The 27720-nt window shown below is 36.3% G+C and overlaps 1 protein-coding gene across 10 annotated transcripts in view; it reads right to left on the reverse strand.

Annotated features, from left to right (window-relative positions):
* Positions 1 to 27720, reverse strand: part of PHF21A (PHD finger protein 21A) — a 124543-nt gene that overhangs the window by 68859 nt on the left and 27964 nt on the right. For 5 of the 10 annotated variants that reach the window (XM_058025658.1, XM_058025665.1, XM_058025659.1 and 2 more), the window contains 4 exons: positions 24864 to 24904; positions 20994 to 21129; positions 16770 to 16802; positions 14564 to 14650 (listed from right to left, as the gene is read on the reverse strand). In XM_058025658.1, the coding sequence (XP_057881641.1) occupies positions 14564 to 14650; positions 16770 to 16802; positions 20994 to 21047 (174 nt within the window). In that variant the 5' untranslated portion in view covers positions 21048 to 21129; positions 24864 to 24904. The remainder of the gene's footprint in view (positions 1 to 14563; positions 14651 to 16769; positions 16803 to 20993; positions 21130 to 24863; positions 24905 to 27720) is intronic. The other 5 variants (XM_058025667.1, XM_058025661.1, XM_058025664.1 and 2 more) reach the window with 1 other exon arrangement.

A 27720-nucleotide genomic window follows, 5' to 3' on the forward strand; every position in this document is an offset into this window, starting at 1 on the left:
CTCCTTCATACTGACTTTGGTGCCTGCCCAGCTTATTTCTCTCACACATTCTCACTCCTCCTTGCTCTGACTGCAATCCTCTTCTGCACAATGACTTTTTTCTTTCTTAAATGTGTTAACCCAGAAGCACTAGTGCCATCACTGATGGATTCAGCCTCAGCCAGGGGCAGGTTCATCTTGGAGCTGGTTGGAATACTTTCATTGGACGTAGGGGAAGCTTCCAGCAGATGTTCAGTGAAACCACCCCTGTACCTTCCCTGCTACCAAAACCTTGCCATGCAAAACCAATACAACCCAGATGTCCCAAACAAATAGCTTTACTGTTATTTAAGCTGAATCAATGCTGAAGAACTTAGAAGGAAAAAAAACACCCTTGGTTCTATTCCAATTCACACATAAAAAACAACCCAACAATTTTTAACCAAGTTTCAAGTACAGGACAAATTCTCAGTGTAGCTATGACTGTGTAAGACCACTGAGAACAAAAGAACTAATAAGAAAGCTCACATCTGTCTAGGCAGAATTTACCAGCTTCCTCCTTTTCTATAAGTAGGCAGCAGGAGTGAGGATAGCCACAGGGGACCACCATTTAGGTCTGATTTCCTGTTGCCCATAAATTGTTTTATTTAAAGCCAGAGATTAAGCAATAAACAAGGACTTTGACTGAGTAAGGCTTCAGATATCTCATTACTTCCTGCTTGGACCTACTACGCATGATCTATATAAACCCTCAGGATTTGCAACATAAGCTCTCAAGCAGAATTTAAAAGTTCTTTCTCCAAATAATTCAGTTTGAAATTTACTTAACAAAAATCATAATGCTGTAAAAAATCAGGTTGCTCTCTGCTGTCAGCTTCCAAAAAGTCTTCTCAGCTCTTCTTCATATATACAACTCAAGCAATTCAGTTCTTCAAAGAACACTCAAGAACTACTTTAGATTTCTTTTTGTGCTTCATCTTCATACTTACAGTGGTACGTAATGCTGAAAATAGTATCAATTGTGACAAACAAAATGCAAAGCTTCAACAGAAATTTTCCATGTGCATTTGTAACAACCTTTATCCCCTATACTTCAATTCCAGTCATTTAAGTGCACTGCCATTGTTGTGCCTGCTTCACGCATAGGGCTACTACGTGGCTCAGCTATACCAGTGGGAGAAGCAAGAGAGACACAGTCTACCTTCCTTTCTGCCATTTAGGAGCTGTGAGTACATCTAGTGGATCTGCATCCCTGGAAAAGGAAGACTACCAAGCTACAGATTGGGTTCAAAGCTGTGGTTACACAGCTGTTTGGTCCAAGATAAATACAGGTGTCAAATGAAAACTGTTTCATCCTTTGTTTCAGTCCTTCCTTTCTGCCACTTCCCTTATGCCAAAAGCTGTGTTCATTCAGCTGCACACAAGCCAAGCGAGCAAAATGGATCATGCTCAAAAAATGGCACATCTCAGAGATCATCTTCAGCCAGACAGCTTTTTGACTCAGTCACTGCACCGCAACAGGAGCACTAGTTCCTGCACAAGAGAGGGGCAGAAATCAGCTAGACCAGGCAGGAGGACAGGTCACAGCTTTCATGGAGCTGTCCAATTTGAAACATAATCAAAGTGGCCATATAATCACAACCTACAAAATTATAAGGTATGAGATACTAACCCAGTTTTGTCTCTGAAATAAAGTGAATTTCATGCCTTGGAAGCACAGCACAGGAACCACTGGTTCCAGAGGAATACAACATAAAGAAGTGCAATCTGACTTCCCTAATTTCTGCACAGTGCTTCAGTAATTCCATACAGTGACAAAGTGTTATCATCAGCCCAACCACAGGATGTTCTTAAATAGATATTTCTCAGCAACCTGCTTACAGTCTTTCAAGAGCCATTAGCAAAACAAAGACAACAGCAATTTTTAAAAAGCAGGCGTGGGGGGTATTTTCTGTGTATGTCAAATATTTATTTAAAAAAGCAGGTACTTCTCTAGTCTGAGTTACCCAAGGCCTGTTACAAAAATAAAAAGTGCAAAAGCTTTGTAAAGATACATTTATGTTCCATAATGGTAACTGACAGAGAATAACTCTTTCTACACCTTATATGCCATATATCAATTAAATGATTTATGGAAACGCACTCAGCTCTACAAAACAGAACATTTCAAAACAGTCAGCATTTTTTAGGGCAGGCAAGGTAACCGAATGCACTGTGGGAAAAAAGATACATTTAAGGATAGTTTCTTATTACTTTGTTTTCTATAGAACTTAATTGGACTTTTTACCAGAGCAGTTTAAATGTAAACATTAAATTACCTGAAGCCTTATAGTAAGTGATTTTTATTTCTTATGATACTACCTTTGCTACACATCGATTCACATCTTTCTTAGCACACTGAAAGCAGAGGCCTTTGGGGCCATTTCCCAGTTGTAAAACCACCACAGCATACAGGGTGCAAGCTGGATATGCACAAGCTGCATCATCCTTTCAGGTGATGCATCCCTCCCTCTCTCTGAAGTCTCTTCTCTTTGCTGACTCCCAGAAATAGCAAGTGGACTGCAAAAAGGGCATCATCTCCAGTGAACAGGAATAGTCCAAGCAGAAAGAGGTAAACACGTGGCTCCATTGGGCAGCTTCCCTTAAAAGCAGGTATGAAAACTGAAACAGGTATGGACACTGGGAAACACAGAGCAAATAGAAACTAGACAGGCAAACAGAATGGCAACTGTTCTGAAGAGCTGAGAGTACATTTGGGCGTAACTGCTCTTACAATCCCAACCCAAGCACCAGAGGCAAAACTTCTTTTGGCATCAATCAGCACTTTAGGTCACAACTTCTTCAATAATGGAGAGGAAGCTACAGCCAGAGACACAAACGTTGCCCACCAAACACCAGTAAGGCAGACAAAGAGAAGGAGAATAGGCCAAGCTCCTCCAAACCCTTCCTATATACCCCAATACCCAAACCCACTGATAAAAAAAGGCCCAGTGTGGACACCAATATTAGGGCAAACTTTGTCCTCAGACCTGGCTGCTAACAGGGCCTCTGCAGTCCTGCCTTCCTCACTTTCAGTTCAGACACTCTTGCCCCTGTTCTGGTCCAAGGTAATTGGTTCATCTTTCAGCCTGACATAGCAGTAATGCTATCAAGTCTTAGTGTAGAGTTTACCAAGTGAGCCCAGGATTATTGCAGCACCCAGCATTTCTGCATGGCCTTAGGATGTGAGGCTAATGTATTAGACATTGTTAGCAGAAAATGTAACTTCATAGAAATTTATACAATTAATTTTCAAAATATTAGGTGGGGAGGGAGAGGGCAAGGAATCTGTTTTCTGAGATTTACTGGCTATCTCAATCCGTTCAAGAGAGCACTGAGACTCTATCCCATGGGTTGTGGGTATAATTGTAATGAAAATGCCCAAACAAACAAGAAAATACTACTGCCACATGCCTCAAAGTTGCATAGATTTTTAATCAACAACCAATTTCTCCTCTCATACAGAAGTGTATGAGACATTGTGTAACCAATAAGTCAAACCTTGCCTTTTCAAGGAAGGAACTTAAAATAAAAAGATCTTAAGACTATTTAATATGGGTTCATACATGTAACTAAACACAGAAAAACCTCTAGGACCATAAGCGCCAAGATGAACTTTCTGTCTCAGCATTTTCTAGTCCTAATCAGCATTTTGCAAGAGCTGATCATTAATATTTTAAAGGCAAATAAAGGATGTAATGAAATTTTGGAAACATCTGACCCACTAAAATATTTTTGAAAGCTAAGGCTCAAAATGACTGTATGTGTGTAAGTTAAGTGGGTCAGGGAAACTAACTATCTGCTAAATGCAATAATACACATGGTGTTTAAAACACACTTTTCTGAATAGGGAAATTTAAAAGCTAGCAAAACGGGCATTCAAGATAATTGAGTGAAGTATAAAGATGACGGAGATTCTATCACTGCAAAGCTTCAAATGATCAGCAATTTTCATTCAAGCAAGTTCTGAATAACTTGGAACCAACAAAGATTATTCTCAGAAGTACATCAAGTTTAGTTCCACATAACTAAAACCAAATTATGTAAACCCATTATGAAATGACGGAATAAAAAGTTTACATCACTTAATACAGTAAAAGGAGATAAGCAGGATAAAGACAGAGGAAAGGGCAAAACCTGTTTATTTACCCTTTACTTTCTAAGAAGTCCTACCTAGATTACTTCATATGCACTGTGCAGTAGGGTCAGTGTTTTGAAAGCACACCTGACTATTGTAGGGGATGTATAAGAGTATTAAATAATAACTCTTGTTCTAAAGGAGTTTAGTTAAAAAGTGGCATTTTCATTCATAACTAAAAAGCAGAACAAAAGAAACACAGAATTTCAAATTAGAAACTTTGTTCTTGAGCATGAGGACCAGAACTAACTCTTGCTACCCAAATATTAAGGCCAGCATATCATAAATGGGCTTAAATTTACCACTGCCACACTGCAGTCCAAGGTGATTTTGCCTTTAAACAGGTACACTATATTAATGTCCCATATAGTGCCATACCACTGTTGCAGGGCCATCCTACGTAATACTTTGATTATTGCCTGCCATCTTAAAAGAAAAAGGAAGGTTTAGGGATACAGAACCTGACACATGTTTATACTACCATAATGCACCTTCCTACAGTGAATGATAAATGCAATGCATTTGGATTTACTACAAAGACACAACAAAACCATCAGCTATGTTTTTACCTGGTTTATGCAGGAAAATGTATTGTAGAGCATCAGTAAGGTACACCCAGGTAGTAGAGCTGTTTCCAAAAATGTTTGGCTATTTATTTCTTCTCTTCTGAGTACTCTGGTTTTATGACTAATATTATTCCTAGCTACTATGGGGACCACCAAAAAAATCGTGTTTGCAGATCCATCCAGCTGGCAAGCTAGTTTGCCCAACAGACCATTTTGTTTGTCTGCTATTGGTGAGACTGCTTGACTTCTTACAGCACTCACAGACATTTGCATTCTAGTGTCAGTTCTTGTAGTTTTCTCTCAATAGCTCTCCATGTAAGTGGGATTTAAAGGCCTTCAGACCTTCAGATAGCTAGTCTAAGAAGAAGAATAGACGAAAAGCTGAAGATTAGGAATGGTATTATATCAGTGCTTACTGAACTCTAGCCATAGGATTCATTAGATTTTAAAATCTGAATTGACACTCACTGAGGGCCTGACCCAATGCTCCTGTTAGCAGGAGATGTACATAGTTCTAAATAAATATCGTAGAAAATATTCAAGAATGCAAATTGATCTGCTAATCCATAACTCCCAGATTTCATAACTAAAAGCCCTCTCCCAAAGATCTTTCCATTAACAGATCAAAACTGAATTTGTAATATCTGCATTTCTCGTTTAACTAAATTGCATTTTGCTCAAAAACGAAGACCTTTGCAGAAATTTCATTTTTGATTCTTGAAATTGTCAGAAAAAACAAAGCTATGCAACTACTTGAATGCATTTAAAAGTAATTTGAGAGAAATTACTAAGTCACTTGTCAGTTCTGAGTCCAAATCTATTTTGTGATAGTCATGTCTAAGTGAATATTTAAAGGACATTAATATACAAAGTTATTAATAAACTAAGTTTCAAACAGAGAACAGTACCTTTAGGCCACACAATTTAAATTGCCCAGCAGACAAATGTTAAGAGCTTAATGTACTGGGATGCTGCTTTCCCCAAATTATTTACTTGGAGAATGGGATACGTCTGTTTCCTGAGATATAAGACAAAATTTAGAATGAGTTGGAGAACCCAAGAACCTAATTTTGTCCAAGTTGATTGCTGAAGCATTTATTACTAGCCCAAAGGTGTGTGTGGAGCTTTTGATGCTAGAAAGCTGCTGACAGTTGTGCACTTCCACAGCACTCTGGGCTGGCCACAGCTCTAAAGAACCAACCGCTGCTCTGAAAAACTGCCATACTAGACTGAAAATGAAGCAATTAATAAAGAGAGTGAATGGATATGGAGCAAGACTCCACAGGCTTAAATACTGCCAAGTATTCAAATTTTCAGAAGTCTAAAATAAAAGGGTAGCCACTCGCTGTTCTGCAGAACATCAGGCAGCTCTAAAGCATATATCTCAAAAATTCACATCACGCATTATACTTCCAATGTAATTTTTTTTGTTTTCAAATGAAAAATAAGATAAACACGTTCTGCCTTCTACAAACAGTACAAACAGTCACTGAGGTTTTTCTCATTGAGTAAGGAAAAAAAACAGCTAATTTCTCCTTGCTACACAGGGCAGTCTGGGTTCAACTCTTTAACACACCAATGGTCATTTACTATTGACACATTGCCAACATTTTACTGAGGAAACTTTGAGAAAGAAAAGGCAGGGGGAAAAAAAAGAAGTAATTATAACTTCTTAACTGTTTCTAACTTTCCTCACCTAACTTTGGAGTAAGTTCACAGGACAAAGAAGATATGCTCATTGGAACTTGAGGGCTTTCTCCCTGCTAGTTTTTAAAAGTCTACTGTAAGAAGTCACTTAAATTAAAAAGAGACAGAATAGAACAAGAATTCTTTTTCATAGAACAAATCGGATAAACTCTGTAGGGGAAAAAAGTAATGAACTGAAGCCTAATCTTCCCAGTTGTTTTTTATAGTCAGTAGAGTGAGAGTTGCCTTCACAAAGCCAACACAGAACAGTAAAAATTAAGTTCCCTTGTCTGATTTGCCTCCTGGTGGTGTCTCCACCACTCTAGTGATCCCCACATTTGGACTTCATTTCTTCAAAATTTCCATTGAATTCTGCAGTCACCATAGCCTAATTAACCTGTTACATTACTATTAGTGAGTAAAGTCGAAGAAGACCCCTTGCACTTCACTACCAGTTTTGACAAACTTAGGACAAAGAAGGAGCTAAAAAGAAGTTCAAGGAATAATGGACCTAATTAAAACAAAAACAAAACCACACCACAAAAACTTACATTTCTTCTGGCCACCACTTTTATCTTCCCTGACACTATGTCAGATGTCTCTGCTAACTTGCAATCTAACAGCAGGGGGAAAGTTGCTCCCAAGGAACTATACACTTTCTGCAGTTTCTGAAGGTCAGAACAGGTATTTGAAAAGTTAACTCAGAAGTGAATGGAATACTGAAAGAAAGTTACTCTGTATAATGACTAGAAATAGGTGAATTCACATTGACTTGGCCCATATTTGAAGAAAATAAAACACTCTTAATTCCACAAACAGAAAATGAAACCTGAACCAGATTATCACTTCAGTGAACATCAAGATTTTCTAAGGATGAAGACTGCATTCTCTGCCTCCAACAGTGTCAATATAGAAAAGAAAGCACAGAGACTTCATGAAACTCTGTGAAGAGCATACTTACCTTTCAATATTTTAGGGATGTTCACCTTTTAAGCCCTTCAAGACTATCACAGTCTCCACAACAAAATGAGGAAAAAAAATCCATAGTGAGAGTAATAAAGACAGTCAACATTTAGTTAGAAAAGTGATATCCAAAAAATATTTTTTACAAAAGGTACATTCATTTGGCCCACTTGCGCTTCCCTAATATGTCATCTCTCTAAATCACTTCCAGAAAAGTGCATTTCCTCTTTATTTGTCCACCACAAAGGATCCTTAGTCCACCTGTAAAAGCCAGTACAATTAACAGAAAATAATTCAAAACTGGCATTATAGAAGCAATGCAATATTATCACATCCATCTCAGTCTTTTTTGAACCTACGCAGCAAGAGTTGAACTGAGTGGTTCCTCAATACCTTATGAGGGTGTAACACATGACCCATATGAGGGAAAACCACCTAACACTGTTTACCTGAGTCAGTCTGGCTCTTGGTGTAGCACCAACCAATAAGATCATATTTGGTAATAAAAGTATTTTAGCCATGGCTATACTACAGTCAGTAACTCATAGCACAAAATACCCCACATTTCAGGAAGCAGCTTCTTTTCAAATCAGTACAGGCAGAAGAGAACAAACATCAGAGACAAGCTTTTGCCTGTATTCTAAACATAGGACACACTGTCTTTCTCTCTTCTCCTTTCCATAATTCAACACACATCAGAAAAGCTGGGGACCAAACAATTCTGATAGCAACTAAAGATCCATACACAAGGCTCTGAAAAGCATATCTCTGGATTTGATTCCTTTTCTAACTGGCAATAAATCAAAATATTGTTTCTGTGGCTGTGAGGTTGTTCCACCGAGGCATGCAGAACATAACAGAATGAACTACTTTAATCTGTTCTAACTTATAAAAATTCATTAGTAGATTTAATCCCTTTTCCCAGCATCCAACTTAGAGGCATTTAAGGGTGCTATACAAAACAGCCTAAATCCCAGTCATCATCATCTAATGCTTCACTTGTCTTCCCTTCAAGTATAAAAGGGAAAAGGGAATAGTAGGCCTTGAAGTAAGTACTGATGTGTGAGGTTATCCGGCAAGTCGAAACATGCAGGAACATCTAATAACCAACTCTCTCCATCAGTAGGGGATTTTCAAGGAAATACTGTAGTTTAATTGCCCATTTTCTATCTACAATGTTGATTTTCAAGCAGAGCAGGCTATTTTGGAGTTATGCCCTGGCTTATATGAAGATGAAAGATGTATCCAACTAGGTTCAATTAAAAAAGTTCTCCAGCTGCCTCCAAATCTGGTTTAAATACAGCATGAACTCAAAAATTAAAAGTTGAGCCAGAAAGTCAGTGCTGAGGGAAGAGTAGCAGGGGGGATGTGTGGAGAGTTTTTCTTTTTTTAAATGACATCACGAAACGGCCACTTACATTTGAGTTATAGAAAGTCCTAAATTGAGTTATTCCAATGTTAATTGTATATTAGATCTGCAAACATTAAGTTCACAAACCAAGGGTGAGAAGTCTAGGTGGAGTTGCATTAAGAGAAGAATGGGAAATCAAAGTTTACATGCTAGTATGGGTTTAATCATCATTTAAGCTTTATAAAAGGTCTGAGACAGCTTAGCAATATTTCAGTCATATACAAATGATTATAACATCAGTTTTGCAAGAGAATTTGGGGCAAAAGAGGCAGCAGGGAGAGATGCATCCACTCTGCCTATCTACAATCATCTGTGCAACAGCCAAAATTTGCTTCAGCCAGTATATCTTGAGAATATGGAAGATGATAACTTAATGAGAAGTCATTATATTCGCATTTTCACACAATATTTGGATGCAAATTAAATAAATATCAAAGATTAAAATAGTAAGCTTATGCAGATTTTTTGAATATTCACTTCTAAACAGGTGCTGTTCACACCTATCAGTGGGTTCAAAAGGATCTGACAATTCACGGAGGCAGTTAACTTATTTCTCCTTATGTCCAGATAGACCAGTATTTTTCTGACAGGAAAAAATGACTGACTCCTTCAAACAGTCTAAGAAGGATTATACAAACAGGTTTTATTTCATGTATTCTACAACTGCTTTATAAACAGTTGGCATAAATGCATTCTTGTAGTTACATGCAAATTAGCATATCTTTATCATTCATGCCATTTACTTAAAAAAGATCAGTGTTTAGTACAGTTATATGTACAGTTCCAGATAAACAACTGGAACTGAAATTAGGCATCACCTGCCTCAAGCTATTAGTAATTAAATGCTCATATGGCATATTTGCAGACCTGATCCATTACTGACTGCCATTTAAATATGCCCTCGCTCAATCATGGAGAAAAGAAGTATCAGAAACTCCAGAAAAAACTGGCAGAAGTAGTGACTTTTTAAATTCATTTCCAGGTTTTTAGTCCTAAGTTGTGATGGTGTTCATCTGCTATATCCACAACACACAGGCATACCTTACCTACCTTCTAATGCACAAGCATGAAGTGCTCTTTCCTACCTGTTAACTGTACCCAGCGTCCCTCCTGCTCTCCAGCTTTCTTGAGCTTACATTCCTCTCACCAAACACTGCTGCTTCTCTTTACAGAACATGATGGAACATGTTTTGGGAACAATTTTCTGATAATGTGCTCAAAAAGCCTCCATAAAAAATCTCCTTTACTATGATTGACAACTGTTCAAGAAGAACAGTCTCATAGGATGAATTTATGCACACTACCAATCTTTTCATTACTAAGTTATGGTACCTGTAATAAATATAGCAACAGTAATGCTTAAAAGCTATTCCTGACAGTTTTTGGAAACTTAAATAACAAGCTTCCTTTGTCAATCTAAACCACATGTTTACATTTATTCAGCTATACAAAACCATGGTTAAATTACTCTGTCATTTTTTATATCTATCCCAAATACCCTTTCTCATTACTTGCTATTTCGTGGCAAGGTTAAAAGGAGTCTCACCCTGAACATACAGGACTTAAAATAACCTCATCCATCTCCATTTGCTGTAAGCTTTAAATACAGGGAAAATTCTCTAGATTTGCCTATACATAATATTAAACTTGCTTTTATGGTATGCATTTTTTCTAATTATATTCCACAGTTTCAACTGCTCTTCACAATAAAGTATGTAAAAGTTTTTCCCCTGTGAAAAAATAAAACCACAAGTATCTCCATATACCATATATATGCTGATAACTATTTTGATTACTTTTTCTTGCATATATACAGAAATCAAAATAACAAAGGGATTCACTTTATTATTTCAGCATCAAGAGGAAATACATTGGAATACAAGTCTAGTTTCCACAACACTTTTCTTAGAGAGTCAATGAATTTCACTGCAACTACAGGAAGAGACATTTGCATTTTATTTTCAAATATAAGTGAAAGAGACATGATTTCTTTTGTACATGCTTACCACCATCACCCTTTTATCATAGAGTCAAAAGACTCTTTTTGTAAGCTTTGTTTCACATTTATGACAGAATATTGCTCTAACTTTTCCAGGAGATTATGATAAGGACACATTTAGAAATTCCTCTATATCTGACACAATATTGCTAAAAAAGCCTACATCTTTTTACTGCCCACATGACCTCTTCCTTGTCTTCAAAATTAAGTACTACTATTATGATACATACTCAATCATGATATATCTGTAAGTGCATATTCTTTATTTTTAAATTAACTATGGAGGAAATGAGGCAGAAGAAAAGGTTCAAGATTACATCCCTTCCTCCTTTATGCTAGCCCTGCTCTACCTCAGCCTTTCACCAGCGTCACTGCTGGTAACAATTTCCATCCCATCTTCCCAAAAAAAAAAAAAAAAAAAAAAAAGTATACACTAAAAACTTCCTCACAGAAAATTTTTAAAAATGCATTCTTTAAGTTTTTGTATTGTAAAGAGTGTATTTAACCCAGACAAAAGCTGAGTAGTGTGAAGTAATTGTGGGTAAAATTCTACAAATCAGAATGCCAAGAGAACATAGTATTGTAGAATAAAAAGTAAAGGAAAATGGTTGACTTTGACCATGAATTTCTTCCAAAGATGTGCAAACATAGAAAAAAATGGTGCTCCAAAACAACAGAATTAATTCACATTTACAACCCAGCCTGAGATTTGGCAATTACAACTGCTCTGAAAAAACTTACTCTTGATTTCTGTTTGCTGAAGAGGGGGGTCAGAGAAAGAAAGAGGAAACCATTTAAAAAACCAATGCACTCAGAGTTTCCAGACTGCAGCTGTCACATATATAGCTGAGGAGCAAATCTATTAAACTGAATTTCACTTATTGCCCACAGATTAGAAAAGTAAGCACAGTTTACAACTCTGTGAAAATAATACAAAGAGACTAGCAGAGGGAAATCTACTAGTCTGAAGGATTGAAGCTCACAGCCCTTTAAATGCAAGCTATCTTCAAGTAAGTTTTTTCTCTTTTTGCAGTTTTCCTTTCAGGTGTTAACACACTCAGCATACATTGCTCCATCGTCTCTCAGGTATAACAAAACAAAGCCTTTATTTTCACCTCTGACATTTTCAAAAAACATATGAATATATGACATACCTTATGCTGTAACAGTTCAACCCTGCATCAGCTTGGAATTTTTTTCAGCTTTAAGCCTACACACTGCACAGCCTACTTGCTTTCTTTTCGTAATTCGCCGGATTTCCTCAATTTCACAAACTTCTGAACAGAACTGTCATTATTAATTCTCAGCAAGACACCTAAGCCACTGTGAATCACTGCAGCGACTGGCAGCAAGTGTCGGCACTATTCCCACAATGCTTCACAAACAGAGGAAAGTCCTAAAGCAACTGAAAGCTTTTAGCTAAACCTACCACCGACTTGGTTCTTGCACAAGTCTTCATCCAACTTCATTAAATAAGAGAGCAAAGAAAAAGCGCGCATTAGGGTGGCATAACATTCCACAAGCCAAAAATATTTCATTATTCTGCCTCTCTAACACCAGCATCTCAGCTCCATGTCTCCAGGCAGGGACACCACACAGGCTGGAACTTCAGTTTCTCAAACTTCATTAAAAGCTTATTTAACAGTGACCATTATGCATCCTATAATTGTCCACAATGGAGTTGGGCCCTCAGAGTTTACTCATTGACTACTTGGCTCTAAACAAGAGTACAGATTACACATGTTGCACCCCTTCTTAACACAAGCACTGCACAATGGAAACCATTATATTTACTGTGCAAAACTGCATATTTCTCCATGCTGTGTGAAAATTAAATTGCTGATTAATATTCTATCCATAAAGCAATTAATAATAATGATTTTTCCCTAAAAGAAGTGAAACTAAAAACAGAAGAAGGGCTTTGTTGTAGTCTCTAAGTTGCTGATTTGCTAAGCCACAGATTTCTATACAACAAATTCCTGCAAATAAAGAGGGAGTGAGCACTTCTCTGCACAGGGAAGTTGTGATTCTTTTCCCAGAATTTATATTTACCATGACCATTGCATTTAAGCAGGCATACTACTTTAATAACATTATCATCTGGAACACTGGCAGCTCTGCAGTTCAGTAGTAGAAATAACAAAATATTTAAATTTCAACAATCATGGAGAAGTTCTCTGTTGGTCTGATAATCAAACCCACAAAAATACAAAGAAGGAAACTACTGTGACTTCATACAGACTGTATTCACGGTGTGGTAGAAGAAAACTCAAACTTATTTTTCAACGTCTTTTGGAAACTTAATCCATGTTCACCCCATGAACAAGTATACTTTAGCACTTTGAGTTAAATATAAAAAATATAGCTCCATTTCTAGGGATGGGTAATTTAAAACACATGTTAGTATAGACCATTCTGCAGCTTAACTTGACAGAGTTATAAATACAAGTTTAAAAGTTATGGTAGGATGCTTTCTTACATTCCACTCAGTGTCTCACTGCCTGTCCGTGCTCATCACGTGAGCGGGTAGTCAATACAGTTTGCTTCATGGCATCAAGACAAGCTCATTTTGAAATTACCATGGGCATCCAGAGCTTACCAGAGAATACTGAAACAGCTTGCTGTGAGACATAGCCACATGCAGAGGCTCATGCTGGTTTTAGAGAATAAATCATCTTCAAGAGAGACATGCTATCACATCAGCAAAACTTCAGTTTTTGTTGAACTACTATTCTCATTAAAAAATCATTGTCCTTATATTCCTTATATGTTTTGTCCCAGATTCACTGTTCCTCTATTAAAACATACTATATTTTTTCAGTAAACAAAATCTCTAGATAAAAGTAAATCACTGCCTGGCTATTTTTGTAGGGATAGTAATACTCAGAACACATGCAGCTAGTAGCAGACAAATGGAGGTATCTAGTTGTGACACTCATGCACTTTACCAATGCTCTAACATTTTTCCCTCTTCAAAGGTCTAATCTGTTTATCTAATTTGGTTCCATTATTGACATATTAAGCAACGTAATTAAGGGACTGCTCAAGTCAGTTTACTTGGAATGGGATGATGTGATGTATGAGGGGTTTGTGCATGTGTTGCTCTTTCATGTTTTAAAAAAAAGTGAGAACAAATTCTGTAGATATCTCAATATTACATCTTTTTCTTCTTGTTATTCACAAGGCCCATGTTCAAGTTCAACAATCTTTCTATTAAGCATTCAGTCGTAATTATTACTCATACTTTAGAGCTGTCAAACAGAATTCTACCAAATGGCAAGCTTAAGACAATTGTGGTGTAATTTATCATGGTAAAAGCATCCAACTAATTTTCAAATTGTCTATTAAGTACCCATAACTGACGTACATTTAGCTGGTCTTGACATTAATAAAAATTCCAGCATACTCACCCATATACACAGTGCAGACTTACTAAGTCAAAATCTAAAGACTTGCCTAAACCAGAATGGTTGAGTTTAGAAGAAGTTTCAAGATAATTATAAAGAAAGTGACAAAATTAATGCATTTTTCCATCTCCCTTAATATAAAATGTTAGTTTCAACACAAGAAAAATTGCTATAACTTCCACTGATTAAACTAGCTTCTTGTTTGACAGACTCACAATAACTCATTCTATCCTTTGCTGAGAAATCAAATAAAAATCTAAAATGTCTGGTTGCCCACGCTTATTTTTGCACTTTAAGATTTAGCAGCTCTCTTGGAATCTGGGAAAAGAAACATCTTTAGAACACAGTGTTAAAAATACATCTCTGTTTCCCTACCTGTTTCTCACTCAGAGCTGTTATTTTGGCTTGAAGTTCATGAAGTTGTTTCTTCAAATCGGCGTTCTGATTAGAAAGAAAAAATATCTGTGAGAAAGATATTCCGTTTGTTAACAAAGAGTAGTAGTAGGAAGGTGGGTTTTTTTTTTTGTTTGTTTTGTTCTTGCATAGTGTACTACAAATACAGCACCTCTGGATGTACAGCCAATAAAATTCAAACGGCTCAACAAAGCCTTATTTAAATCGCTGAGTGCAACAATAATCAGAGGACCTTTCTAGCACTCACTCACCAGTTTGGAGAGAAGATTGCATTAAAACATCCATTAGTGCTTATCACATTATAAAGCACATTTATACATTTCATCAAGTTTACAAATTAAACAATAAATGTTTGTTAATATGTATACAACAGTATCATACTGTATACAACAGTACGCTATGATATGTTATCTAAAACATTCTCACCTATGCGATTTATGCAAAGACATTTACACTCAACTATGTAGAATATAAACATATGTACTAAATCTGAATTGACACATATATTAATTGAATGCAAACATATTTATGTCCTTATTTCCATGTATGCTTATGCCTTAGACTGTGCTAAAGAGAATTACATTTGTCTGAACACATTACTCATATTAGCATTTTGCTTACACTAGCACTTTTCAAAGTTTCAGATTTTAAACCCATAAGCAGCACTAGAAAGATGCAGACAGAGAACAATTTTTACCAGGACTTTTTCTTTTCTACTGAAATAAAAAATTTAAGAAACGTCTGTCCTTGGTTGAAAACCTGTGAAGCTCTGCAGAAATGTGACAGGGAATCAGGTTTTCCTTAATTTTTGTACATTCTCACTTTTTTTGTTCTCAATTACGTTGTAAAGTTTTCATACTAGATTATGCAGGTTTAGTCTGCTAAGCAGAAATATTAAAACACAAGACTAACATCATCACAGGAACTTCATGCATATCCCCTATTTTTATATTCCTCTAATTTTGAAATGTATTTTGATCTTAGCTGGCAGACAGTCTCTGATTCCAGCAAAACCAGATATTGACCAGTCATCCTCCCTAGTTCTAGATTCTACTTAATAATCTGGGATAAAAATGCATTAAAAACATTGGAAACAGGGACCAGATTTACTTTTCCTGACTCTAGGAACTCTACATGGCTTCTTGCAGCATGACCTCACTTTCAGCAAGTATGAACTGAAAGCAAGTATGAACTGAGCTCTGCAGACAAATTGTTAGAAGACCGGACCAGTGAATTTGAGCAGATCTTACCCAAACCCCATCAGAATAACAACATTCAAAAAACCAGATTTTCCAATACACCCTGCTTAACCCTCCCTGTCAGAGGTTTAACTACCTGAGTGCTATTAAAAGCTGTCTTCTCACTTCACTGAGCTTGGAAAAAAATGTACATTCAGAAAATTACAGGACATACAGAAAATGTACATACAGAAAATTTACTATTGTATGGGGATGGGAGGTCTCAAGCCTCAAGTGAGCGGCCTTTATCCCTCTACTCAATATTTCAGACTGGTTTGAGAGCTCCAGAGCACTCCTCATCCAGCATCCAGGAGTATTTAACTGCTGTACAAGAAAACCCAGGGACCTTACACAGTCTTTGAGAAAGGGATGACTTCTGCTGTCTATGCAGGGAGTCCAGTTATCCAACTTCAGAAACTCTGAAACTTCCCAAGACCAAGTGTCTGTTCTATGGACACTACAGGGCTGGTAAGACACCCAAGACAGGCAATCTGAACACAACCTTAAGCTAGATTGTTTGGACAAAATTTCTTGGACAGAATATCCTCTCTCTTCTTGTACTGTGAACATTCTGATACTCAAAAATGAAAAAGGTTATTGCAAATAATGGCAGCTTTTATAAGAGAGCAGCTTCCAATAGAATCAGAAATTTACTGCTCATCTGAACTGCACCATAGCCCAGAAAAGTCACTTGATTTAAACTATTAAGAATAAGAATGTGTATAAGGTAAAAAGCTCCATAATAGCAAGAATTTTGGTTTTGTTTTAAACAATCCAACAGTTGTTGTTCAAAAACTTATAAATTTTCTTCTAAACACTGTGTCAGCAAGGAAGAAGGTGATCTAGAAATATCTAAAATCATCAAGTTTCATGCACTGTCATTTCCTGAATTTTAATGGAAATGATCCAATATAAAAATAAGTAGTTACCTGTGGATCTTGCTTCATTTGGGCAACCAATTTCTAGAAAGAAAAAAAATGTGACAATACAATGAAGATTTTCATTACTAATACTTTGAACAATTTAAAATTCAGTAGTTTTTAAGAACCTTTGTAAAAGCAAAATATTTTGTTTATGGCATTTCAATAGCAAAGTCTGGAGTCCAGTATTATAACATTTCCAAACCCATTCTTATTAATACAGTAAAAGTACTGTATTAAGCCATCACTTTTGCTCCTCCTAAACAGCTCTTAAACAAGTGATGCTTTTTAAAGACAATTTAAGCCAGCTGGATAAGATAATCTAATAGCTGTGTCTCCTCTAGAATTGCTGGCCTCTTTGCTTGCAGTCACAAGAAACACAAACCACAGATAACTGCTGCAGGCACAAAAGCTGTTTGTATATTCAAGGGCAGAATGTTTCAAGTACTAAAGCTCTTCCTGTGTGTTAACTTGGCTGGTACCAGATGGAAGGCCCATGTTCAGAAGTATCTTTGCCACTTTTCTCCCTCAGAAGAGATTGAGATCATTGTAGAAGAGATGCTCTCCACATCCAAAGGAAAACAGACAGATTGTTACCATTCACTGTTCTTCCTCTCTCTCTTCCTTCAGGCAGCTGCAGGAGAATGCTGCCGATTGCTAAGCAAGGAAAAAGTTACCAAAGAAAACCAGAGCCCAGAAAGAAGATACAATGTAAACCAAAAACTCCCAATATCTTTTTTAGTAAATTTGTAGACATTTATTTCTCTAATGTTTTCAAAGACTATGTCTTAGGTTTAGTAGCTACTAACACACATTTCTTTCAATGATCTGCTTTAATTACTTTTTGAACCAGGAAACCATTCTAGATTCTGTGACCATAAGTTAAATTACAGGACTCTTATGTAAAAGGATGACCTCCTTTTTCTTTTGAATCTGTTTCCTTACAATGCAAGCATGAAGGACTAATACGATTACAGAAAACCAGGGCTGACTTGAGTCAAGAGGAGTTGGCACCTGGACTTGATGATCCTTACAGATCCCTTCCAACTAATGACACTGTATGATTCTATAGCTGCTCCTCTATGGAGCTCCTTCTTACATTTTTTCCACACCACATATTCCCCCATCAGTCTTCACCTCTTCAAATTGAAGAACTCCTCATGCACAAATCATTCCATTGCTTTGTTCACTGTTGGCACTCTTCCATAATTCTCTAGTTTGTCTCTATCACCTGGAGACAAAGGTTAAAATTACGTGCAACACTCAGGTACTCTGTACTGCAAAAACTCCTTCCATGGTGCCAACAGCCAGTTCACAGCCTGCTATTGCAGATGTAAAACTGGGCCTGTTTCTCCAAAGTGCATCACTTGGCATTTATCTACACTGAATATTATTGTTTCGTCATACTGCCATCAGCATCACAGGAACAGACTTAGCTTATTTCTCCTCGGTGCTTCTTGCCACATTGGAGCTTGACAAGCAACAAATCTGTTAGTTTTTACATAAAGTGCTTCTGCAGATGCAGTCATAAGACAATATAGTCAGTACTGTAAACTCTTCATTAAATATTGCTAAATTTTTGGATCACACAGTACTACGTCAGGCAATCCTAAGGAAAAAAAACATTTCTGTTAAACATAAGCTAAATTTAAGGTATTTTAAAAGCTACTAATCTTTCTGCCATGAAATAAGAAAAGGACAAGGATGCTTAAGGTTCCTTCTACACATCAGCTTGAGGAATCATCCATGAAACTCAAACTTTCTGTAAGAATCCCTAAATATAAGTCCTTTAACACCTCTTGTGATCAAAACTAGGAAGAGTAGACTGCTTCAAATTTATCTTAATTAAGTCAACACAGCAGCAGAATGAATTACTTAGATGCATCTCTTCTCAGGACAAGCAATATAGCTTTGACATGGAAGACATTAGAATATTCAAGTGGTACACTGATACAGATATGATCTGGTCAGGTGTCATTAATGGTGGATTCTCTGATCATAGAAAGCAGACAAAAAAGTAGCTTTTTCTGAACAATTAAACACCTTTCTGGGGTTCTTACTGGTAGTTTTAGATGTACTTTGCCAAAGCAGCATTATGAAAGCTTCACACAGAGTTCTGCAAGTGAAACAAAAGAGGCAAAACCCAAGGAGCTATTCTACAAACAAAACCACGTCATACTGAGCATCACTTGTACAGCCATGTGTGCAGTCACAGACAACATGCTGCATCAGAAGTTAGGAGAGTTTGGCTACAGAGCTGAGCTGGATTCCTTATGCTCATCACAGACACCTGTCCACCACTTCCAACAGGACAGCAAACCATGACTGTGCGAGTGTTGGCAAGCTTTGTTATAAAGTCCTCAGAAAAAGAAATACTAGAGAAGAAAAAGATGACAAGAGACAATTCTTCATAAATCCTGAGTGAAAAGTAGGAGCATATTATATCTCTTTAGGTTATAAAATTCAGAGCTGTATGAGAAAGTTCAAGCATTTTGCTTGAAGATTTTTTTTTAGTGACAAAACCAGTTTAATGTTTATCAGTGTGCATGCTGACAAGCAATAACCATGCAAGCATAGTTCACAAAACCTTTACTGAAGCACCCAACATTTTGTTGCAAGTGTTGTTTTCCACTGTAAACATACAGATTTTTCTTAGCCTTAATTATAGAAATATACAGCATCTTGAATTAAAAAAGACAACCTTCTGATATCATGGCTTCTCTAGTTTCACAAACTAAAACCAAATCTAATTTTTGTGCAAATCTCACTTTTAATGGCAATTGGGAAAAGTTAAAGCAAAGAAAGTCAAAAACCCCACCAACTTTAAACTGCTTATTAAAGTCTCTTTGGAGATTTCTCAGTCTTCAACTCTGTTCATCAGTGTCACTATGAACAGATACTAAAGGTTATTCAAAATTCACAGTCTTAAAATTTTTGGTTTACTTGGGCATAAAGGGGAATGAGGATGCACACAAGGAGTAATATTATACAAACATGAGCAGAATTAACATTTTGATTGCTTTACAGTAGTTATTAATTGAAAAAATTACTTACTGGCCTTAAACATTGCTATGTCTGCAGCAAAATGTCATGGATAAGTTTTGAACTTCCTTACCTCCACAACAAAATGTCATTGAAGTTTCAACTACAAAGGCCTTGGAGTTACTGAGGAGAGCAAAATACTCATCCATAGGTCTGGAAATCCACCCTTAGCTTTCTCAGGTTTTGCTCCCTGACTGTAAGTTGTATTTTGTTAAACAGACATAGCTTGATTTTACCAATTCATCCATTCAAGTCCTTGCAATATGTGCAGCATTGCTGCAAGTACTGGACAAGACTCCAGATCACATTTTAGACAAGTCACCAAGCAATTTTGAAACATTTTCCAAATTTCACATGATGGACTATACTGATCAGGTTATCATATACTTATTTTATCCACTGTGTAACAGTTGTAAGTTTCAGCTATCTGCAGAGCATCAGAAATACTTGGAGAACTATGTTTAGAAAAGGTCTCATTGTTAAATTTAACATTTCAAGTTTGCAGCTAGTCTGTGTCTATGGCTGTAACCATTTTCTTCCAAGAATTAATATGCATATGTCCTCCTATATTTACTACATTAGGTTTAGTATCATTACTTGTAATAATTCATCATTGGCATTGTAAAACAATGGCAAACTGCAATCCTACTGACATGTAGTATTGAACAGGTTAAAGTAAAAAGAACCAACATGTAAAAATTTACAAAGCCCAAGCACTACAACATTTTGGTTATCAAAAATATAGTTGAGAAGCTACTGAACTAGAAGACATTCCAGAAGAGAAGCACCAGATTAAATGACTATGCAGCACTATATACCTTTCACTTCAAAGTTCCTCTACCATATTCCTCCATTCCCAACTGAATACTGAAGCTGATTCAGAACATCAGAAAAACCTTCCAGACAGAGGCAGCTGAACACTGTTTTAAGAATGTTTTTATTACTGCTACAAAATACTAAAAAAAAATAAAAATCACCACCCACAGTTTGATATGCAGATTTTTCACATTTGCTAAAAAACAACAGGTGGTCAGGTCAAAATGCAGGGTATAAAATTCTGAAGCAGTTTCAAGCTTATAAAACAATTATTACTACAGTTGTAGTGCTATTGCTTAATGTTCCCATTAGTAGTAATACTGTCAGCAGTACTAATGCTGCTATTGCTTTAAAGCAAGAAAGTACATTAATTACCTGGTGAACCTGAATTTCCACTTTCAGAGCCTCCTGTAGAGTCTGCAGCTCCATTCTCTACCTTCTCCACTTTCTCTAGAAGTGTCTTTGCTGATTCCAGTGCCTTTAGTTTCTGGTTTCCTCTTTAACACCAGTCCTATAGAAAAATAAAGATTGTGTTTTGGTTAGTGAAGGAGAAGAGTCCATTTGAAAAAGAAGATAATAACACAACAGGAATTCAATAGAGAACTCTATTCAAATGCAGCTTCCTAGCCTAAATACAGTCAGTATTTCAAACACAAGAATCTGCAGGCTCTACAAAATGCCTGCCTTGGAGTCATTTAGCCAAATTTGTTACTTCCCACATATCCCAAAGTTGACATACTTATCCCTTATCTTAGTTTGCAGGCAGCTATTTCCTACCAATTTCCTATCCTATTGCAGTGGCACATTAAATTAGCAAATCTAACTACTGCGAATGTTTTAAAAATCTGTGTAGATGAAAACTTATTCTGGAGAATAGAATTCTACAACCACAATAAATAGTTAAACACTAATGTACTGCATGAACACACTTCTGTGATATTATAGAGCTGTTTTTAGATGGGACAGTGTGCATGTTAACAGAACAACATTAATATATTAATAACTCACTGCCTAAAGTTTGTGCCAAGTTAGTAATTTCAATTGGAATCTGTTCTGAAGGAACAGAAGAGTGATATTAAGCAGCACAAGACATTTCAAAAAGATTAATTTTATAATCTTTTTAATCTTGGAAATCTACTTGTAGATCATAAGTATAAAGTTTAGCATCTTCACTTGTACTACAAACAAATTAATCCCCCCAATCTCTGACATAGAAAAGCATTATTAAACATACTTCTAAAAGCCCTGAATGCTGGACAAGAGAATTTTTTTTTCAGAAATACGTTAAAAGTTAAAATCAGCTTCTGAAACAGTATTAAGATTCCCATATGCTCAAATAATAGTGGAACCTGTAAAAAAAACATCTATAAATGCAAACACATGGAAGTCACTGGAAAACATTATATAGCAATTTTTTACCAGTCACTTTTCCATCCAGACACCACAATTGAGGAATTGCTGCAGTGTTAAAATAGTTCCTAATTTTTTATTATTTGAAAATTGCTCACATTCATTGCACAGGTGTTGTTGCCAATTCAGAGGCCATCCTAATGAGACTACAATGTTTTCAAAAGGATCCTGACAGCTTTGATTAGATATGCAGGCTGTAAAAAGAGAGTAATTCCCTAAGTTAAAGAATTTTATTTTAATGCTGTCTCACTACAGTAAACTGAAGTAGTGGACAAATTTGTGAACTCCTGGAAAAAAAAAAAAACATAAAAAAGATTGAAGGTGAGTGTTTTGTTTTGTTTATTTATCATTTATCTTTTCAAACAAATATATGTTACAAAAACAGTAGTGTATAAAGAGAAGTTAAAAAGCATTACATTTAAGCTCTTTGTCAGAGTTGTCTGCTGTTAGCCTAAAGTTACTTATTTAAATAACAAAAGCCTGATCAAACTTTCTAGCCAACACATGAAATGACCTTCTGCAAGGGCCTCTCCCACATGTGACACAGATGAGTGAAAACAGCTGCCTTTGCAGCACTAGTCTCTATAAAATTGTAATCTGTATCAAGGGATACATGGAAATTACATATAGTTCCCTGTCCTATTACCACAAACAGTAATGAGAAAACAGAATCACGGATTATTACTTCCACTCACTGACAAGAACAATTATAGCATGCTTTCAGTTCCCACCACTGCAGTTTCAAAAGAATCCATGCTTCAGAAAACCACGTGGGAGACTGGTTAATGAAAACTGGAACCCACTGCAGAGGGTAAAAGTCTTTTTGACCCTTGGAAATTCAGTTTCAGGGTAAAGACAGGCAGATATGGCCAGTTTCTTTCTCAGTGTCTCTTCAAAAATTCAGAAGGCACACATGATGAATAGTTTGTATTGCTCTGTAGCTACATGCTAACTTCAAACTTGAGTGCAGAACAGGAAAACAGTTATCTCAACTGAATGTAAAAGAGATCCAAAAGAATGTAAAAAATATCCATCACTTAAATATATGTAACTGTAAGGTCCAAAATACGTTCATGGCAAACATGACACAGTATTTCTGTAAAAGAACATATAAAGATTGAGCAACTTCTATTAATGTGCAACTTAATTTGACAGATAGAAATTGCAGTATTGATGGTTCATAAAAACTAATCCAAGCTAATTGCATCTATGCCTTGAACAGTTAGCAAGATTTTTCAAAATTAATTTTTAAGAGGTTCAAGGAAAAAGTGACACTGCCTTGCAGAAAAAGAAGTAGCAACTCAGCCTAACTATGTTTATAGGGGTATAAACATGAAAAAATATATTTCATTTAAAAGTTTGGTCAAGTTGCCAAATTCTGAATATTAAATATATACTATTGTTCCTTTCTAGGACACACACTTGTAGCTTCCCTTCCCAAGCAGGAATAAGCATTCTGTCATCCCTGTCTAGAATTCCCCCAAAGTACCTTTTACACAACCAATACAGTTAAAAAAACAAAAAAGAACCAAAAACAAAAACAAGAAAAACCCCCAAGCATTCCTTACATCCAAAAAACCTAAACTGCTTTTTTCCGATTTACATAGAATAATGTCTATAAATATCTATCAGGGCATCTGGTTAAATATTGCCTATACTTCCTCTGAGAGGAGGCAAAAACTTTCAGTATTTTTGTACTTTTCTTCTTTTAGACTGAACTTAAAGGGAAGATTGAAAAATTTAAGTTCAGTAGCATTATAAACTATCTATAATACCACATTCAAAGAGGTGTAAAACCATCTCTGAAATAATCATAGAACATGATGCATTTTCCAATTTACTCTTATGGTAGTGGAATTATTTCAAATAAAAAGCTTGTAGATGACTGAAATTGCATTAATGTCTTGGCCTGAAAAAATTCTTAATCTCATTATTTTTAAAGGAAAACAAGCAAATGTCTTGCTCAATAACAGAACTGGTGATTTCCAAAAGGAAGGCACAGGATTCAGGAGTACATGCATCTCCTGTACATCCAGACATACTTTTCCAAGTCTCAACCAGAAAGAACACTGAGCAAGAGGTAAATAAGGCATTTTTGGAAGGATTTCAACTATTGGAGGCAGAAATCCTCCATTCAATTTCTTGCTTGCATTCATTTATTACCAATAATCACTTATTTCTCAAGTGGTTGCTTCAAGACTTATAATTTCATACTCAGGTAAGGGCCCCAATGCACTGCATATAGACTATTTAAATATTCAAAGACTGGATGACACCTTAAACTCTACAATAACCACATAAGTGATTCACAGTTCTGTTATCTCAATAAAATACAATCTATATGGGAACCTTTAAAATATCACAATACTATTTCAACCATGACTATTTTGGAAGCTACACTAGAAACACAGCTGACAAGGCATATATATTTATATAAACAAAGGTAGGACACACAAAGCCATGAATGCCTTCTGTGTGTATGGAGGGACTCTGAATAACTCAGAATTTTAGAGAGAAGTCTTTCTGGGCCAAAAATCCCTTCAAATAAATTTGGTTTTCACATTACACAGAAAAAAAAAATATTTTTGAGTAGATGAATTTAAATATCCATTATACTTACAGACCCTTGGGGCCAAATCTCAGCCTTACAGAGATTTTATTTATAAGACTGGGGCTTCCATCAGCAACATTTACTTTCTAAGACTTAATTCCTGAATATAAGAATAGATAGAATTTCTGTTTCAGTAACCATCAAACTTTTCCAGGAATGGATGCCAGCTCTTCATATCATCTATTCTTAGGTAAGCCATTTTAGCCTTGGGAAGAAGTACTTACCAGTTTTGAGTAAGTTATCCCTTTCAGCTCTCTACCCCCTCCTGCAAGAGAAAAACAACAACACAAAAAAAAAAGATAATTACAAATATTTTTAACTAGAGTTTGAAACAAACAAACAAAAAATTCAAATATTTGAAAAGTTGGAGAGGGAAGGGTTGGGACTTTAGAAAGGGGTTTTTGGTTGTTTTTTCTTCAGAGGAGTTAAATTTTTTTTTAAATGCTGAAGCTAACTATAAAACACCACTTTGAAAGAAAATCTGTTCAAAGTGGCAGGGAAAACTAAGGAGACCTACAATTTCAATCTAGATTAAAATACAAACTGTTACTATTACTAGGGGGAGAAGCAACTAGAGGTACAAATTTTTCTAGCTCTGTGCAAGGTCACTGTCCCCCTCCCATGGTGGAGAGACCTGCTCTCCATTACATTTATTAAGACCTATATCATAAGCCTTCTCAGTTGCCACAGCTAAATACAATGAGGTTACCCACCCATGACACCAGAGCTCAAAGTAGAGTAGTGCTAGGGACTGAAACAAACAGCAGAGTGAGCCAATATGGTGGGACACAAAAGGTGGAGGCCAAGAAGATGCACTGACTGTTACACTGCCTGGGTCATGGGTAGAACATTCTGTAGCACAGCAAGGTAATACCTCTGAAATCACCACATGAATCACAAAAAAACTCATGAGTCAGAGCTCTAAAAAGATAGTTACAATATAAATGATAACTCATTTGCTCAATGAGTTTGAGCAAAAAACTTTGCCTGATGTTAAAAAAAGACTCCAAAATACTCCCAATTTTCTAGTAAAATACTATAATATTAGCATATTTGAAGCTTTAACTTCACAGCTAACAAGATCTTTGCAGATGTTTCTATCCAGACATAAGTCATCACAGAGCTGAAGTTTCAGCCCCAGCCTTATAAAAAGATACAGCAGTAGAAAGTCACGATCATCCCTCTCTCATTGAAGACCAGCACAAGTGGAAGGTTTCCATTTACTACCCAGCAGAACTGGGTGCTGATGACCACTGAGAACAGAAAACAGAAAGCCTACTGCTGGCAGTATTGTCAGTCTCCTACTCTCAAATTTCATTGTGCATTTTGAACCACAGAATACTACAAGTGATGTTTAATTTTAGAGCAATTTCAGGTAACTTTCCATAACATCCAGCTGCTACCGTGACAGGTTATGAGCTGGGAAGTATGGACTGTTTTGAGGTTGTATTCAAAGTACATTTGCTCTGGATGTTACAGAGTTTTAAACACTGTCATTTTTGAGGGTGCTGAAGAGACAGGTATTATTCTCAAACTGTAGTTTCTTTTCAGTATTAAAATCCTACTTGTCACCTTCACCTCCCACTATCAATCAGTCACTTAATTGGTCCAGAGACCTACAGAGGAAGCCCTTTCATCATGCATGTACTAAGTGCCCTCTTCACGAAGCAACCACAACTATCTGTCCATGCTTATTAATAAAAAATAATAATTTTTAAAAATCTCACTGCTGTAGATTACTGCTTTTGGAAAGGTAAACAAAACAGTATTACACACCTGCAAACGCAGTCTTACAAAAAATAAGCATGATTTTTACTTTAAAAAAGAAAAATATCAATTTACTTGTAACACAAGTGCACACAACCTGACAAGAAAGCTGTCACTTAAAAATAACAGCAACTGTTCCTTCCTTCCTATTTTCCCCCTACGTAGAGACTCGCCTCCATAGCAGGACCCTAGCTCCATCAAGATGGAACTGTGCAGAAAAAAACTACACAGTTACAAACCTTCAGATTGCATTTAGTCTTGCTACAGCCCCAGACTCAGAAGCCAGGAGCTCCCAAGGACAAAGTTTAGAACACAAGGAGTTTAATCGTGACTATCCAAGTGAACCACCGTGTTGCCTTGGAGAAGTCACTTAGAGAGGACCTATATAGGGAATGGAAATACATTTGCATCCTCTTCTGTAGATAATTCACTGCAGGCTTTTTCTTTAGTGTTTAGAACAAGCTAACCTTTGAATGTCAAACCTCTGGCAACACAAAATTCTGCCCTCATGCAGGTATACTATTTTTACTAACATCCCTGCCTCATTTAGTAGAGAGGACAAGCACAAAGAATGAAGTATCAATTGAATTTCTTGTAATTCTGAACTTTTGATTTGCATGGCTTTTTAAACTCAACATCTAAGCCCTAAGACAAAAAAAAATTGGTTTCTTCATAAGCAGTGCACTACTGAGAGCCACAGAAAAACTTGTGCCTGATACAGGCAAGTTTTCTTAAATAGAGAATTGAGAAAGAAAAATTAAGAACAAATACCGAAGATTGGTAATCGCAAGCATCTTAAACAGATATAAGTTTTCAACTGTTCTTAGCATTTTTATAGTAGAGAACAGCATACGACCAACAATATCTGTAAATTTGGTTCTTGACAACTCCCTGTACTTGTGGATACTGGGAACCAACACACAACAGTATTAATGAAAAAGGGATAAAGTCTGCTCTGTAGATGAAATGAGATTATTTCTTCTTCACAGCAAAAGTACATCTAGAAAGTTACACTGCTTCTCTCATGCTCACTACAAAACACATTAGAAAGTTAAGATTAGACAGCTGACAATCACTTCTATCACTAGAGAATCTGAAGAGTTTAGCATTATACAGGGATTTGTAACAAAAACTTCAGTAGAAACTTTTCACAAAATCTCAGCAGCCTAATTTACTGAGGCAGCCTTTTGAAGGCTCTAGAAACATGCTGTAAATTGTCCAGTGTAGGAGCCTGCAAGGTTAACTCTCAAATTATTACAGTATATTCTGTATTATTTTGGGGGTTTTTAAACCCCAGGTCTGGGAGTCAAATTA

The sequence above is a fragment of the Melospiza georgiana genome, chromosome 6 (genome assembly GCF_028018845.1).
Source record: "Melospiza georgiana isolate bMelGeo1 chromosome 6, bMelGeo1.pri, whole genome shotgun sequence".
Classification (NCBI taxonomy): domain Eukaryota; kingdom Metazoa; phylum Chordata; class Aves; order Passeriformes; family Passerellidae; genus Melospiza; species Melospiza georgiana.